Source organism: Pyrgilauda ruficollis, unplaced genomic scaffold (assembly GCF_017590135.1).
Source record: "Pyrgilauda ruficollis isolate IOZ18807 unplaced genomic scaffold, ASM1759013v1 scaffold52, whole genome shotgun sequence".
NCBI lineage: Eukaryota > Metazoa > Chordata > Aves > Passeriformes > Passeridae > Pyrgilauda > Pyrgilauda ruficollis.
Window position 1 is genome coordinate 553,469 of NW_024526822.1, and position 15,571 is coordinate 569,039.

General features: G+C 46.8%; 1 protein-coding gene across 2 annotated transcripts in view; it reads left to right on the forward strand.

The window, feature by feature from the left end:
* The window catches only part of ARHGAP32 (Rho GTPase activating protein 32), a 141,894-nt gene that overhangs the window by 81,734 nt on the left and 44,589 nt on the right, over positions 1-15,571 (forward strand). The window contains exons 11-12 of one of the 2 annotated variants that reach the window (XM_041480636.1): positions 5,209-5,259; positions 7,873-7,947. The exons of the other annotated variant lie outside the window; for it this stretch is intronic. Coding sequence (XP_041336570.1) covers positions 5,209-5,259; positions 7,873-7,947 — 126 coding nt within the window. The remainder of the gene's footprint in view (positions 1-5,208; positions 5,260-7,872; positions 7,948-15,571) is intronic. 2 annotated transcript variants of the gene reach the window in all.

The window sequence follows — 15,571 nt, forward strand, 5'->3', positions numbered from 1 at the left end:
CTGACTTTACTGTCAACCTTCCCATCCTTTCAGTGTGTTCTGGAAGTGATTGGCATTAGATGTGCTGGCATAACTGAGAGCTCTGTAAAATTTACTGTTGGGGAGTGGGGGATTTTTAAAAAATATCTCTATATTCATATAGGTAAAGATATTTCTGTATATCTTTAGTATCGAGAAGTTTCAATGTGCTGTCTTTTCTTAAAATGTTAAGCAGCTGGGAAGTGGAGTTGGTGTTGAACTGGTGTTCTTCTCATTCCTCTTCTCTATTTTAATGATGTTCCTTATCTTGGCAGATTGCTCACTTGATACTTCTAAACAAATAGATGCAATTCAAAAGCTTGACGTTTGCCAAGGAAAATAACAGCATTTTATCAGCTCAGAGCTCTGGGGTTTGGTGGAAAGTCATGGATACCCAAGCTGTGAGTGTCTGCACAGTGATCTGTGTCCTTTGCTCAGTTCAGGTCCAGCTGGAGCAGGGGTGTCCTCAGCCATTGGCACTGCCAGCCTCTGGCATTCCTGGCGATATGCATCTGGAATCAGAGCACAGAGATGGGCATTCCCTGGATCCAGGGCCTGCCTGTGCCCAGGCACTGCTCCATCAGCTAAAACAGGAAAGGCAACTTGCAGCCTAAACACAAGCAAATGTTTATTGTTGAACGTGACTCAGGCAATTCAGTGTGCTGAGCTGCTGGGGAGCAGGGTCTGCTTTAGGGGGAGATAATGGAGCAGAATGGATGAAGAGATTCTGTTTGGCTTTAACAACGCCATGGGGGGTGGATTTCCCCCTTCAGCCCTGGGAAATGCTTGGTACAAAGCTGGCACCACAAGTCCATGTATCATGAAAAGTAATAAGTTGGAAGATATTGCCAAGTCACAGAGGTGTCCCCTGACCTTCCCTGATGGTTGTTCCATGGGTCCATTAAAAGGCTCCTCTAGGAGAGCTCTAACGAGCTTTGAGGTGGAAGGAATGGTGCTGCTGATTCTGTCATCCTGCCCCTCCTCTGCACACAGAATTCCTGGTGCCGTTCCTTGGGTGCATTCTCTGTGCACCTTGGGAAGTGACAGCACTTGAGTGAGGTTGGCAGGAATTCCTGAGGTTGGTTGGAATTCTTTCCTTGCAAAAGCTGCTGGGAGAGGAGTCAGGGAGGAGGTTCCTGTAGTTAGGGAATGGTGCTGGAGGACTCCAGGAACTCCTTGGCTGGATGAAAAGTGCTCTGTGAGGTGGGTGAGAGGAGGAAGGCAGGAAGGAGTTCCAGTTCCAGGTATGCCAGCACAGCCCAGGGAATGCCATGGGGCAGGACTGAGGTGCTGCCAGAGGGGAAGCTGGATCTTGCCAAGGGCACCCTGCAGAGCTGGCTGGGAATGGCATTGCTGGGATAATGCAGCAATGCCATTCCCATATTCCTGCATTTTGTGTTTTCCAGTCCACACCTTATGCACTTAAATACTCACGTTAATTACTTTTCTCTCTGTACCTGTATTTAAAACATCAGTTTGGCTGTCCCCAAGGACCAGAGACTTTCCTAAAAGTCTCACTTGGAGCTGTTGTCCTCGCTTGACATTAGCAGGGTATTTCATCTTGAATTAATGTGAAGTTTTAGATTTGGCCTTGACGAGCTGCACTTATCAACAGGCCAACTTTGATTTCTTTAATCAAAATAGGATGTGTGGAGCATCCAGGACATTGTGTATGTTCAGAGTAAAGCTCTTTGCCACGAAGGAATTTCCAAACACAGAACTCCTTGTGCTGCTTAATTGTCCCTGGATCTGGCTGGGCTGAGGAACCTAATGAAAAGCAGATGGAAAGCAGGGAACTTCCTACCCTGGGTTTCTATTATTATTTATAATTAGAGGATTTGATGTGCTCAAGGGATGGGGACAGCATTTTAATGGAGCCATAAAATATTGCAGTGGTCTCTAATGCAGGGTAGTGACTGCAGTTCCATGGAGATGAAACACAGGGAAGGGCAGAGGAGGGTTGGGTTTGAGGGCAAACTCTGCTTTTGGAAACAACATTTTCCTGGACTGTGGCAGGACGTGCTTTGTACCAGCAGTGATGGAGCCAGGGCCTGGGATAAGTGATGGAAAATGGGAAAATACAGAAAAACAGAAAAACCATACAGAGAACTGGCCTTTTTATTCCATTCTGAACAGTCAGAGTCATATGACAGAATATCAGTTTTGCCCCTCAAATATATTTGACAATAAAGTTTGGAGTCAGGAGAGGAAAGGTACCTGTTGAGAGGTATTTTCCCTCCAGTGTTGGACTAAACCTGTGCCCTCTTTTTTTCATCTTCAGTCCTGTAAGAAAATGCTTTTTTTTTTCCCCAGCTGGGATGCAAATGCTTTCCTGACTGTTTCTATTTATGTAAGAAAACCTGTGAAGATCTAGGAAGGTTCTGTGGGCTCATTAAATCCCACATTTCTTGAGCACTTTCATTTTCTCTAAATTCTCCTAGTATTCTTAGTGGGATACAATACACTAATGATAATTTTTTAGCCTAAAATATTATATTGGATTTATATCTACTGTTTCATAGTTAATATTATCAATTTAGCTGAATTTTAGTGCCAGAATAAATGGAATCAGCTCATATTCATGAGCATTTTTAGAGATCCAGCATAGAGGCTGCATTTGAATTTCAGATATTCAGAGAGAAGTGAATCTTTTAAATATTCAGTGCTGCTCAGAAGGAAAAGTGTGAATAGCTGCTCTGGATTTTCCTTCTAAGTGAACATTTGTGAGCCTCCTGAACTTAGTGCTGTGTTGACTCTCCTTGTCCCCCTCTGTCCATCTCTTTTTTTGGGAACAGTGTGTTTATGTCCACGTGTGCTCATGTTGTCCCCGCTCCTCAGTCACAGTCAGTGTCTCAGCTCTCTCTTTTTAGTCCCTTTCTTCCTCAGAATTCTGGATATTCGTAGTTTGGCAGTATTTTAACCCATATCTCACACCTTACCTCATACCTGCAGTTTGTTTTTGTCTTTTCCTAACAAGCAGCATCTTCCTGTGGCCCAGCCTCACTGCAGTGGCCTTGGCATGGTCATTTTGGGGACGGTTTTACACTTGGTCTTTGCTGGGGAGCAGCTGCTTTCAGTGGGGAAACACAGAATTAAGCTGCAGTTTGCAGGGGGACAATCAGAGCTGAAGAGAAGTGGGGGATGAGAAGGTGATGTTTCACTTTTTTTTCCTCCCCCCAAAATAAGCATTTTTAAAGCCTCAGGGGTCATTCTCACAAAGAATGTATAACGCAGCAGCTCTTCCCAACTTTATGGAGGAGTTTTCACCTTCCTGTCTCATCCATTTAATTTATGTTTGAGAGGTGAAGGTGCTCTTATGGGACACAACATTAAAAGGTCCTCTGTCAGTATTACAGGCTGTTGTGAATGACTAATTTTCTTTTTGAAACATCAGTTGATCTGGGTCAGCACACCCATTACAAATAATCCACTGAATTTTAGGAGGATTGAAATTTAGCTCTGGATCAGGCAACAGGCTCTGCCCTGACCTCCTGCAGGCTCTGGTCAGTGCTGGAGAAATTAATTTTAACAGCAGAAATGCAAATTGAGACACATTCACTGAGCTGTTGCAGTCATAACAAGGCCATGCCTTGTTTGAAACAGGCTCATTTCTAATACCTGGATAAAAAGATTGTGGTCAATATTTATTTTAATAAAAATCAGAAAGAAGGAAGTGCAAATGGAGCTTAAATTCTGCAGATGCCCAGGCTGAGCAGCCATTTGCCACTGATAAGAGCATCATGTCTTAATTAGTGCTTTTATAAAGAAAACAGAGGAAGTGAAAGTGTGCATAATTAGTACCAGTCTTGTTAATCTGAAGGAAACAAAGCACTTGTTTGGTGTTCATGCCACTGTCTCATTAAAGCTGAATTAAATGGAACAGTGCTGAGCCAAGGCAGGTCTCCATTTGCAGGGGAAAGCAGAGAGGGGATGAGCACCCAAAACTGCACAGAGGGATGAGCACCCAAAACTGCAGAGAGGGGATGAGCACCCAAAACTGCAGAGAGGGGATGAGCACCCAAAACTGCAGAGAGGGGATGAGCACCCAAAACTGCAGAGAGGGGATGAGCACCCAAAGCAGCACAGAGGGGATGAGCACCCAAAGCTGCAGAGAGGGGATGAGCACCCAAAACTGCAGAGAGGGGATGAGCACCCAAAGCTGCACAGAGGGGATGAGCACCCAAAACTGCAGAGAGGGATGAGCACCCAAAGCTGCAGAGAGGGGATGAGCACCCAAAGCTGCAGAGAGGGAATGGGCACCCAAAGAGGCAGAGAGGGGATGAGCACCCAAAGCTGCAGAGAGGGGATGAGCACCCAAAGCTGCAGAGAGGGGATGAGCACCCAAAGCAGCAGAGAGGGGATGAGCACCCAGAGCTGCCCAGCTGGAGCTGCTGATGGGACAGGAACTGCTTCCAGCCCTGCCAGGCCTCAGAACCAAACTCCTGCAGGGAATCCTGCTCCCTGAGACACGGGGATCCAGGAGCAAAGGGCAGCAGTAGGAGTGTGCAGACTCACTCCAGGAGAGCCCACGTCCATGTCCGTGGGAGCTGCTGCAGGAATTTCCCCAGCTGAGAGCCCAGCCAGCAGGCTCCAGCAGTCTGAGCCTGCTCGTGGGGTCCTTGGGCTGGAGAAGTGCCAGCATTGCCCAGCACTGCCACGTTCATCTCCATGTCCCCAGGTGCCACATCCCACACTTCTCCCTCCCTCCCTCCTGGACACAAGCGTGGGGCTGGGGCACAGCTGGGCCTGTCTCCTCTGCAGTGCATGATTTTCAGGAGGAGCACAGCAGCGAGACACAGCTCTGAGACAATTACTCTGCTTTTTAACAGGGTGAAGAGTAAGAACAGCCTCTGCTTGGTACCAGGAAAATACAGTATACAACAAAATTCAGTATATAACAAACCCTGTGCTGTTTGGTAGGACTGGGATGAGCCTTGTGCTGAAAGGTCAAACATGCAAAATGGTGGGGTGTTTTTTGAGCTGGGACGCAGGGTGGGAATTCTGGATCCTCTGAATTTCCCAGGTGTTTATGATCAAACAACTTGAAGGATTGGATGTGTTGTATCATGCTATTCATAACCCAGCTGAGCTTTGTGTGAAATGAGCCCATTTTCAGTGGAAGCATATTTTAACCAGCTGCTTTTTGTTTCTGTTTTGCTTTTTTCCTTTTTTTTATTTCTCCCTTCCCAGTCTCCCCTGCCCATGGAGCCCGTCCAGCGTCCTGGAGCTACTTCCCCCCTTGTATGTCTTCATTTATTCCTTTGTCCTTCTTTCATTCTTGCCTTGTTTCTCTGTCTCCTTTTTCTTTCCTTCTTCTTCTGTACATGCAGGTCAGTAGCACTGATGCCCTGAAGGATATTTAGGGCAAACCAAAACAAACCTTTTTTTCTAAGGTGCTTTTTTAAAAGATATTTGGACATAAAATAATACAGCAGGGAAAGCACAGAGCTGGTTATAGCTCTTTTCTGGGGGTGATAGAATCATTTTGAATCCATAAAAAGATTGAAAAGATTAAAAAGAAATTAAGTGTCAGATAACCAAGTATGAATGTCAGTGTGAAAGAAACAGAAGATAAAAATGGGTGATGGGGAGGAATTAAACACTGTTATTGAAGTTTGTTAGAACATGACAACCTGCAGAAGCCAATTTTTTTATGAGGGAATGGTGTTTGTGCTTAACATCTGACAGTGCCCAAAGTGAACTAATATGTGGCTTGTTTATTCAGAGTCCTGCTCCACGTTGCCATGGTCTTTCTAGATCCTGCTAGTGCTGGTCTAAACCTCACAGCAATAATCTGGTGTCAGTAAAACCTGGGATAGGTCATGTAGATTTATCATTTTTACAGCAAATTCCTCACTTGTACAAATCAGCTCCCCCAGGGATGTTGTTTGGATTCCCTAAGTCAGTCTGAAAACTGGATATGCAAATACTGTTAAGAGATAATTATAAAATACATAATATTCATGTAAATGTACACAGATAAATCCTTTGCCCACACGCCCACTGCCAGCCTGCTGTCTCAGACTGCTGCTGTCCCTGGAGAGTGGGGAGCAGGCAGTGCTCCCCTTCCCAGGCTCCCTCCAGCACAGGAAAACCTGGTCCTGGTGGCAAGATTTGGCTTCCTGAGCACCCTCCTGGGCACGTGCCAACACCTCCAGACCCACCAGGCAGCAGAAATGTCCAGAGAGGGAGAGAAGGGTTTGTTTTTGGGACATGTCATTGAGAGTGAGGTGAGGCTTCTTCCACTGCCCATGTCCAACTCCATAGGAGCCAGGGAATACTGAAACTGGGATGGAGGTTTTAAGAATGAAGACAGAATTTATTGCTGTGACTGGCCATGTCCACTGGTAAATAATCTGACAGAAAATTTGGGAGGAATCAGAATAGTGAATCTTGTAAGATGCAGGGAGTTCCCTTTGGGCACACAAATATGGAGAAAAGATTTTTCTTAATATTTTTCCATTTGTACAGTCAAGTTCCTTGGATCCCTGAGCGCTTCAGAGATGCAATTCCTGCCAAGGATCAGCAGCAGTTAAATTCAGATAACACAGGGAGGCTTTAGCCTGTCTGTTTTTTCAGGCAGACTTTTTTTATTAGGTTTTTAACACAAAAACAAGGAATGGCCACATTTTTGGTTATTTAATGCCAGTGGTCAGTGTTGAGTCCCCCTCCTCTCTCAGCTGTGAGAAGGAAGGTTCTGACAGCAGAGCAGCTCTAATATTTCTGCTCAAAGCTATGAGGCTTATTTGTGGTTCTGCTTGTTTTTCCTGTGAAATTAATTCCTTGTGACAGCCCTGTCCCTCTGTGAGTCACAGAATTGCCACAGAGATGACAAACTTGGCTGTGGCTGCTCTGAGAGCACTGGAGCCGGGGAACCGCATCCTCCCCTGGCTGAGCACTCCTGGGCTCTGGGGCTGTTTTATATTATTCCTGTGTCCCACAGATCATGGCTTCCACTACCAGGAATTTAGAAATATTTGTGTTTTTTAAGTATGGGGGATTTGAGGTCCTGTTCACATTTTGTGGGTGCAAGGGGGAAGTTCCTTTCTGGGCTCATTTAGGCACTGAAGTTCTTTTTTGGGCTCAGATAAATGAGCTGAGCTCTGGACAGGGAGGCTGGGGCTGGAAGGGGGTTTTGTAACTGGGACAAAGTGCCCCTGACCACAAGCCCAAAATCTTTGGTCTCCCAGCCACAGCAAAGGCTGTTCCTGCACGAGCTGTGCTGTGTTAAAAATCACTGATTTCTCCTCCAGCATTTGCCAACACAAACTGACATCTATTTTATATCATTTTTAATACTCTTTTTACAGTGAAAATTCTGCTTAGGGTGGTCTGTGCACAACATCCCAGAATCCCAGAGTGGTGGGGGTTGGAAGGGAGCCTAAAGATCATCTGGTTCCACCTGCTGCCATGGGCAGGGACTGGAATTGGAATTGGGCTGCACACACTGTGCTCACTCCTGAGCCAGCTCCAAGCCCCGTTGTTCAGGCCCCAGCACCACCCACTTCATCCCCAGCTCAGTTTTCCAGGGATTTGGGTGTTCACTCAGCTTAGTTCAGCTCAGCCCATGGTTTTTGCTGTTCACACTGAGCTCAGTGGATCAGCTCCCTCACAATGTTTGCTCCTGCTTGCACACAGGTATTGATGGGCAGGAACAATTCAGGCCTAGAGCAGCCCAGAGAAGCTCAGCTCTGCATGCCCAGCACTGAACTCTGGATTTCTCCAGCTCTGTCTCTCTAATTGCTGTCTCTCCACGCTGAATTGTTGGTCTCCTGCAGTCCTGCTGGGAGATTTTTAACGTTGTCCTCTTTCTTGCCTTCTGTCTGTCCCTGTGCCCCCTCCCCTGATTATCAGATTTGGAGATGGATAGTGTAAAACCAGGCTCTGCATTTGTTACCGAGGCTCTGAACCAGTCCCACCTGAGCTCAGGTAGAGCCTGTTCTGTGCCATCACTCTCTGTCCTAACCACGTCTAACCCTGTATGTGGTAGCAATAACCACTCACTAACCCCTAGGCTTGCTGGCAGAACCTAGCTGTAGTGTAATAAGTAGTGAAATCGAGAATTATTAATTCTTTTTATAAGAAATTTTTCTTTTTAAAACCTGTTGGGTAGAAAAGCCAGTGCCTGGTTCTGAGAACCCACCTTCTGAGGGGCAGATTTTCTGCAAGTGATTTCCAGATCCAGTGAATCCACATCTTAAGGTGATGCTCAGCACACCTGGGCCTTGCCTTGTGCACACTCTGCAGTATCAGCAGCCATGTGGGTGTATGACAGAAATCAGCTTCTTTTCTCCCTCAGCTGCTGCACTTCTAAATATAAAGCGTTCTTCTTTTCCCAGGCTTTCAATTGTGCCTCACTATCCAAAGAGTTTGCCAAACCCTCTGTGACCATGCTCTGGAGGGAAGAGCTTGCTTGAATAAGAGAGAGAAGAAATGTGGTTAAATATATAGTTTTATGGCAATGGATACAACCCTCCTGTGTGCCCAGTGCACTGCGAGAGCAGAAAACAACTGTGTTGTGTTGTCATTGCCATGATAACGTGGCTGTCGCTTGTCAGAACTGGCACTAGGTGAAATTAAAGTGTTCCAGTGGAACTGAGGAGCTGAGATGTGTGCCTGGTGCATTTTACGTAATTAAACATTTGATCCTCAGTTATTGAAAGGTATTTGACAACAGACATTCCCATTTATTCGCTTGTTGTGTTAAGTCATGCTGGACTTCTGTTTCCCTGGATCTCATAAGTGCTTGGAAATAGACTGTAGGTGGGATTTTAGAAGAGGCAGAGCAGCAATGTGTGGGAGCTTTATTTCTAGGCAGGGCTTGGCACCAAGGCAAATGGCAGAGTTCTTGCACACGCTTCAGACACATTGTCCTGTGTCCCTCTGTTTCACCTAGTCCCTTGGGATTGGGGTTGAACTGTACTTTCCTGGAGGTCATCCCAAGGTGAAAATTGGGTATTTTATATCAAAGCAATGCTGATAAAATACAGCCAGTCAGAGCTCATTTGAGTCCTGCTCTCCACAAAACCATGGAATCATGGAAACCCCTGAGCTGGACCCACAAGGATCATCCAGTTCCACTGGCCCTGCACAGATACCCCAGCATTCCCTTGTGCCTGAGAGCATTCTCCAAACACTCCTGGAGCTCTGGCAGCCTTGGGGCTGTGACCATTCCAGGCAGAGGAGGAACCTTTCCTGATACCCAGCAGCACTGGTAGAACATTGCAGTTTATGAAGGAGCCAGTGCTGGTGCAATTTGGTGACTGAAGTGCTTGGTAGGTGCCAGGCCTCTCTTCTAATTGTATTTGAACTGATTGCACATCTTCTTGTGGTTTAGGTGTAAAGCTCTGCTTCTTCTGTAGTCCTTGTCTGGATGCCCATTGTTCCTTCTCCAGTCATCAGAGGAGGATTTATTTTTAAACTAGGCTTTAGGGCTTTATTTCACTCCCATCAGAAGTGCTGAAAGCTTGCTTTAAAAAAATATTTTGCTGGTAGTGTGGATCTTGGATACATTAGGAATGTCAACCTTCACCTTCAATAATTGTGCTGTTTTGCTGGATTTCAGTGCAGTGAGCTCTGGAAAGTGCTTATTTACCCTGAATTGCTCCAGTAATTACCAGATTTCAGGAAAAGGGCATTTATTGCAGGGACTGCTCAGGACTGGAAGACTGTTTAGTCCTTTTAGGTCTTTAACTTTTAGGTCTGTACTGCAGATCAGAACTGCAGCAGCATTTTCCTGAGTTTTTAATTTAATTTCTCTTTCTCTTTGCTATCCTTCGCTTGTTTTAAGTGATTAGTCTTTTGTTCCTTCCCATTTTTTGGCAGAAAGGGATGAGAGCTGTAGGCTGATCTGTGGAAGTGCTGCTAAATACAGGATTCATCTGGTCCTCTATGAAATTTACACCACAAAATCTGAGATTCTGCTGGAAAAGTGGGAGTTGGAGAGAACAGCTTCCTGAGCCTGTGTGCTGGGAACAGACATGGCAAAAATTCAGTGTTCCCTGGGCAGGCAGGAATGGGATGTAGGAGCATCCCAAAAGCAGCAGCAGCAGCTCTGTCCTGCCTGGGATGAGGAGCTGCTCGCAGCCCTCTCTGCGGGACTGGATTTGGAGAAAGTCCTGCTGTGCTTCAGCCAGCCAGGCAGCACCACCTGTGTTGTTCTGCTGTTCCAGCACTAGTTTGGGAGAAGGAACCAGCAGGGCTCTGCATCTGGGGCTGCTGCTGCACTCTCCCTTTCCCCACTGGGCACAGGATGCTCTTGGCATTCCATGGAAGGACAGCATTCCCAGTTGTGGGCTGAAGCTGTGAATGATCTTCTAAATGTCCCATTTCCCTTTTGCAAGGGGGCAGGGCTTGGGTGTTCCTCTGGACCTGCATGGAAATCCACCTGAGGGTTCTCCATAGAGTACTATGGTAAGACTTGCAGGCACACAGGATGGCAGGGAATTGCAGTTTGGGGAGTTCTTCACCAAACTGGGACAAGTAGTGGAATTACAAGGTGCAGGTTTTAAAGTTAAAAAGTGTGAAATATTCTTTCTACTCCCTCTGCCTATGGGGACATGTTTTTATTTGTAGCTTGCTTTTGTCTTTTGCCTTCTTTTCCTAAGGAAAATCTCTAAACCTTGACTAACTCCTAAGTGAGAGATGAGCAGGAATTGTATTTCACAAAGTTCCTAAGGATGCAGAGCATTCGGGAGTTAATGTATTTCTCCTTTTTCCGTAACCCTTTAATCCTTTAACGGTGCAGATGTTTCTGACAATGGCAGTGGGAGCCAGGAGTGCACTTTGGCAGTACTTTAGGAGCACCCCTGACTGTTCCTTGCCCCCACACTGCTGAGGAGTTTCAGGTGATGTTTATGCAGTATTTGCAGTGAGAACAAATTCGTGTTTCTGTGACATTTCCTGGGTGCTATGGAAACTGTCTGGGTGGTTCTCAGGAAGTTCTGAGTGAGTTGGTTGACATTTTCTTCAAGAGGCTTGGATGTGAAAGCCTGGAGTGGAAGAGCGGGATTTGGGGATGAGTGCTGTGTGTGGAGGGCACAGGGGAGGCTGGGGCAGGGGCAGCTGGAGCAGGGCAGATCCATCCTTTGGAGAGAAGCTGAACTGAAACAAAAGGGACCCACAGGCTCAGGGACCCAGGAGCAGGAGGAAGGTACCCTTTGGTCCTGCTGCTTCACTCATATCTTCTTATCATTTTTAGCTGAACTCAAAGAGAGTTTTCTAATCTATGAAAGCTCTTCTGGAGCCCCCCCAGCCCTGAGGGAGTGGATCCTGTGTCCCCTCAGAAAGTGCCATGAGTGCAAAGCCAGTGGTCCCAGGACAGTTGGTGGACACCAGTGTTGTCCTGTAGGATCACCAGGTGCAGGCTGAGCCTGGGGATGCTCCAGGGACCTTCTGCCCTCTCTGAACAATCTCAGTAAGGCACAGGTGAAGGTGTTAGTGAATGAGCCTCTGTGTCCAGCCCCCAAGTTTGCATTCAGGTTTTTTCCCTAGCATAGATGAGTCTCCTGGAAGTATGGAAAAGATCCCACACAGAGCTGGCACAAAAAACCCCATCCCTGCCAGGGTCCAGCCTCCTGGCCTAGGAGCCCTTTAGCAGCTTCGAGGAGCAAGGGGAGCAGCAGAGCTCTGCCTGTTGAGGAGCATCCTCTGCTCCATGCCAGTATATCTACATCCCCACAGGGAGGCACTACTGGTGTAATTACAGCGCTGGAAATCAGCCTCCAGGCACAGGGAAATGCCTGGAACACAGGTAGAGGGAAGAGCCAGATTCATTCCTATGTTCCCTATTGGGCAGTTTCTCCTTGAGTGTGGTCACTGAGGCTTTGGAAAGAAGCTAAGCCCATAAACAGCAGCTCCAGGCATCTCACACTTTGACAGATAATTTTGTGGTAAGCCTTGACCATGTTTCCTGGCGAATTTTAATTGGAAAAGGAAAGGAACAAGCATGGTATGTGGATCTGTGCACAGTCTGTACACATCAGTTCATGAATAATGACATTCATCTGTGTTCTGTGCAGGTAAGAAAGAGCTGTGTTGATGTTTGCAATGAAAACATTGCTGGTGTTTGAGAGGCTGGATCCCCCAGAACAGGCGGAGTGGTGTGAAGCAGAGCAGTGAAACTTGGCCGAGTGCAGGGTGTTGGAGGCACCAATGTGCTTTAATAAGGCCACTTTCCTTTTCACTTCTTCTGTGCTGCTTTCTCACTCTGCCTGCTCTCCACTTACTCAGGTTGGGGGGGCTGTTATTTTTAAATGAGTTATTTTTTTCCTTTCTCACAAGCTCTGTCAAAATGGGACTTAACTGTAGTCATAGTTGGCTTAGCAAAACTCTGCAGTTATGCTAAAACCTCTGAAATAATGGCAAGAGGGAGTTTGTTCTGCTCTGCTTTTCCTCTTCTTTTCTCCTGAATAATTCTGTAAATTAGTGTGGGAGCCAGACTGTGGCTTGAAATTACTTCAAGCACTTTTAACCATAAATGATGGCACAAAGCTCTGATCTCTTCCTGGCCTATGGATTTATCAAGGGTTGTGCCAGTGCATAGCTCAACTCTCCTGTTGAAACTGGTCCTGGGAAGCTCACAAAGGTTGAGCAGCTGCACCACCACCCCTCTGTGCACAAAGACTTCATAAATGGAATAGCTGGAATATTTTTCTTGCAAGCCATGGCAGACCATGGCTCCATCCACCAAAACCTTGAAAACCTCGGTCACCACATGGTACCGCTGTGCCCAGAGAAGCTGTGGCTGTCTGGCAGTGTCCAAGGCCAGGTTGGACAGGGCTTGGAGCACCCTGGGATAGTGGAAGGTGTCCCTGCCCATGGCAGGGGTGGGACTGAAACACCTTTAGGGTCCCTTCCAACCCTTTCTGGGATTTGATGATTCCATACTCTGTGACATGAGATACCTGGATGTCAAACCTGGTTGCTGACAGCTCTGAATCAAATCCAATCATTTTAAGGCATTCCATGCCATTATGTGCTGCTCTGTTGGTTTTTTTAAATGCCCCACTCTGCTTTCATCTATAATTTCTCAGCAACACCCCTTATTTTTAAAGGGGTTTTTGTTTATTGGTGGAGTGTGTGTCTGTGTGTCTGTGTGTTGGGAGCAGCTGACTGCAGGGTAAATCCAGCAGAGGATGAAGCAGCATTGGAAAACCCAAAATGATGGCTTGAACCTCCTAGGGTGGTTACATTTGCAAAACCAGAAAGCAGAAGAAGCTACAGGCTGCACTAGTAAGATTCTCTGGGTTGCTTTGCCTTCCCAGTTCTGTCTGAAATAACTTTTGGAGGATAGGGTGAATTTCAGGATTTTGGAGGATAGGGTGAATTTGTGACAGGCACATGGATGGACCCTTTTTTCTGTGCTTTCAAGTGCTTGGGTTTCTTAGCTGGGTTTAAAAGATATTCATTATCTGCTTCCTCTGCTCTGTGGCAAGCAGACAAACTCCTCAAGAGTGGGGAATGCATCTCACTTGCTTAATTAAAAAAAAAAAAAAGCTTACAATTGTCTGGCAAAAGAAATTAGAACAGAAAATGAGACTCATGTGATTATTTTATTATTTTCAATCAAATATTCAGAAGTAGCAAAAGGCATTGCAGTGCTGTTCAGTGCAGTGGAGAGCAGAGACCCCTGTGCAGGTGCAGAAGGTCCCAGGTGCAGAGGAGTTACATCTTGGTTGCTCAGGTTTCATTCCTAAAAGAAAGGCAGTTTCTAAGAAGGATTAAAGATTTTCCTTTACAGGAAACAAAGTGCAGATGAGGGAAAGGTGTGTCATTTTACACCAGGTAGTAAAATACCTCCTCAGAGCGGTAATTTGAAAGGTAAAACCCAAGCCTGCAGCTGAGGCAGCTCTCTGTTACTGAGGATACAGCTGTTACATTCCTGCTCTGATTAGCAAAAACAGGATTGGGCAACTCCTGGCCTTAGTTTTGAAACGTCACCAGCAAAGTGTGTGAATGGGGGGTCACCAGCCCTGAAGAAGTCTTCCTAGCCAAGCCTGGCCTACAGTAAAAAGAAAAAAAATATATATAGGGAGCATACAGCACATCCTGGCAGCTTTGGGCAGCTCAGAGTTACTGTTCTGAAGTCCTAGATGCTGCTTGGAATTCTATGTGCATTTTGCATGTTAATTTGGAATAGCATTGCTTCTGCTGTATTCATCTGTGTTGGGATTTTCCCAGCTTTGATCAGTGGGTTTGGTAGGAAGAACGTTCTGAGAATGGTGAGTTGGTACCAGGGAAAAGGGTTTGCACTTGGGATTATTCAGAGAGGAGTGGATTTAGAGGTTGTGCTTGGCTGCTGAGGTAAACCTGGTGAGATAGCGTGCTCACTGTCCAGGCCAAGCAAGTCCAGCAGTGAATACCAAGTGTACAGAGAAGCTGGAGAACAGGATCATCGGGAGATGTGAGTCAGCAAACCATTTTGAAAACAGCACAGAGGAGAAACTGTGAGCACCCAAAGAAATGAGTTTTCCCCTCCTGCTCCTCAAGATATCTGCAGATAGAGAGGCAAATTCCTCCTTAATCCTTCTGATCCTGAGGTTGCCCACCTTTAGCTGGCAAGCCCACATTTTAAAGTGGGTGACAGCAATTACTGAGATTGATGAACTGGTGTTAATGGGGGAGCTCAAGGTCGAACAGCACAACGGTAGAACTTAGCCCACAAACCTGCAGTAAATGCAGGTAAGGTCACAGCTTCACTGGCACTAGGAAAAGGCTGAGGCTTCCTGCCCTCCTGGCTCTTGTTCCTGCTTCAGGTGCTGCTGAGGCTGGGCACTGATGGCAGTGCTGGAGTCAGGTCAAGTCTCAGGGTCTCTGTGCTCTGCCGTGGGCTGGAGTCTGGTTGCAGCTGGGTCACTGGGAAATGATCCTGTCATTTGGCTTTGCTTTCAAACAGCAGATCTCCTGGAGAGTTTTTAATTTGGTTTGTTTTCAGTGATCATTGATTCAGCTCAATGCCAACTAGCCCCTCGGACTGGGAGGGGACACTGTTCCTGTGATTACGTTATCAGGGATGGTGGGTGCAAGGTGCGGTTCCTGGGCTGTGGGGCCCAGACTATGTCACATCTGCAAGCTGGGACATGCTTCCACCAGAGCACTCAGGCCTTCCTGGTGCGTCTCCCTTCCTTCTGGACATGCTGAGACAGATCTTCAGTGTGGCCTCAGGGATTTGCAGCAGGAGCAGTGACTGAGGGACAGGGATGGTGGCACCGATGTGCCCCTGAGCTCCGCAGTCTTGGTGGGGTTGGGCTGTGGCCCTCACCACAGTGTCCTCTGTAGTTTTTGTGGCATGAAGGAGCAAGGAAGGAGAAAGTGGATAAAGGTGAGTGCAGCTTTCCTGTCCCGCGTCCTTTCCTGAAGGTGCTCACAGGCTGAGGTGATGGCACCGGGCCCATCCCCATGGTGGCAGTTCCAGAGCAGCTGTGGGTTACAAGGGACAAAGCCAGTGGTCAGACCTTCCCAAAATCCCAGGATGGGTCATGCTGGAAGGGACCTCAGAGGGTCACCAGGTCCCAGCTCCCTGCTCCAGGATTGTGTCCATGGTTCTGGAATA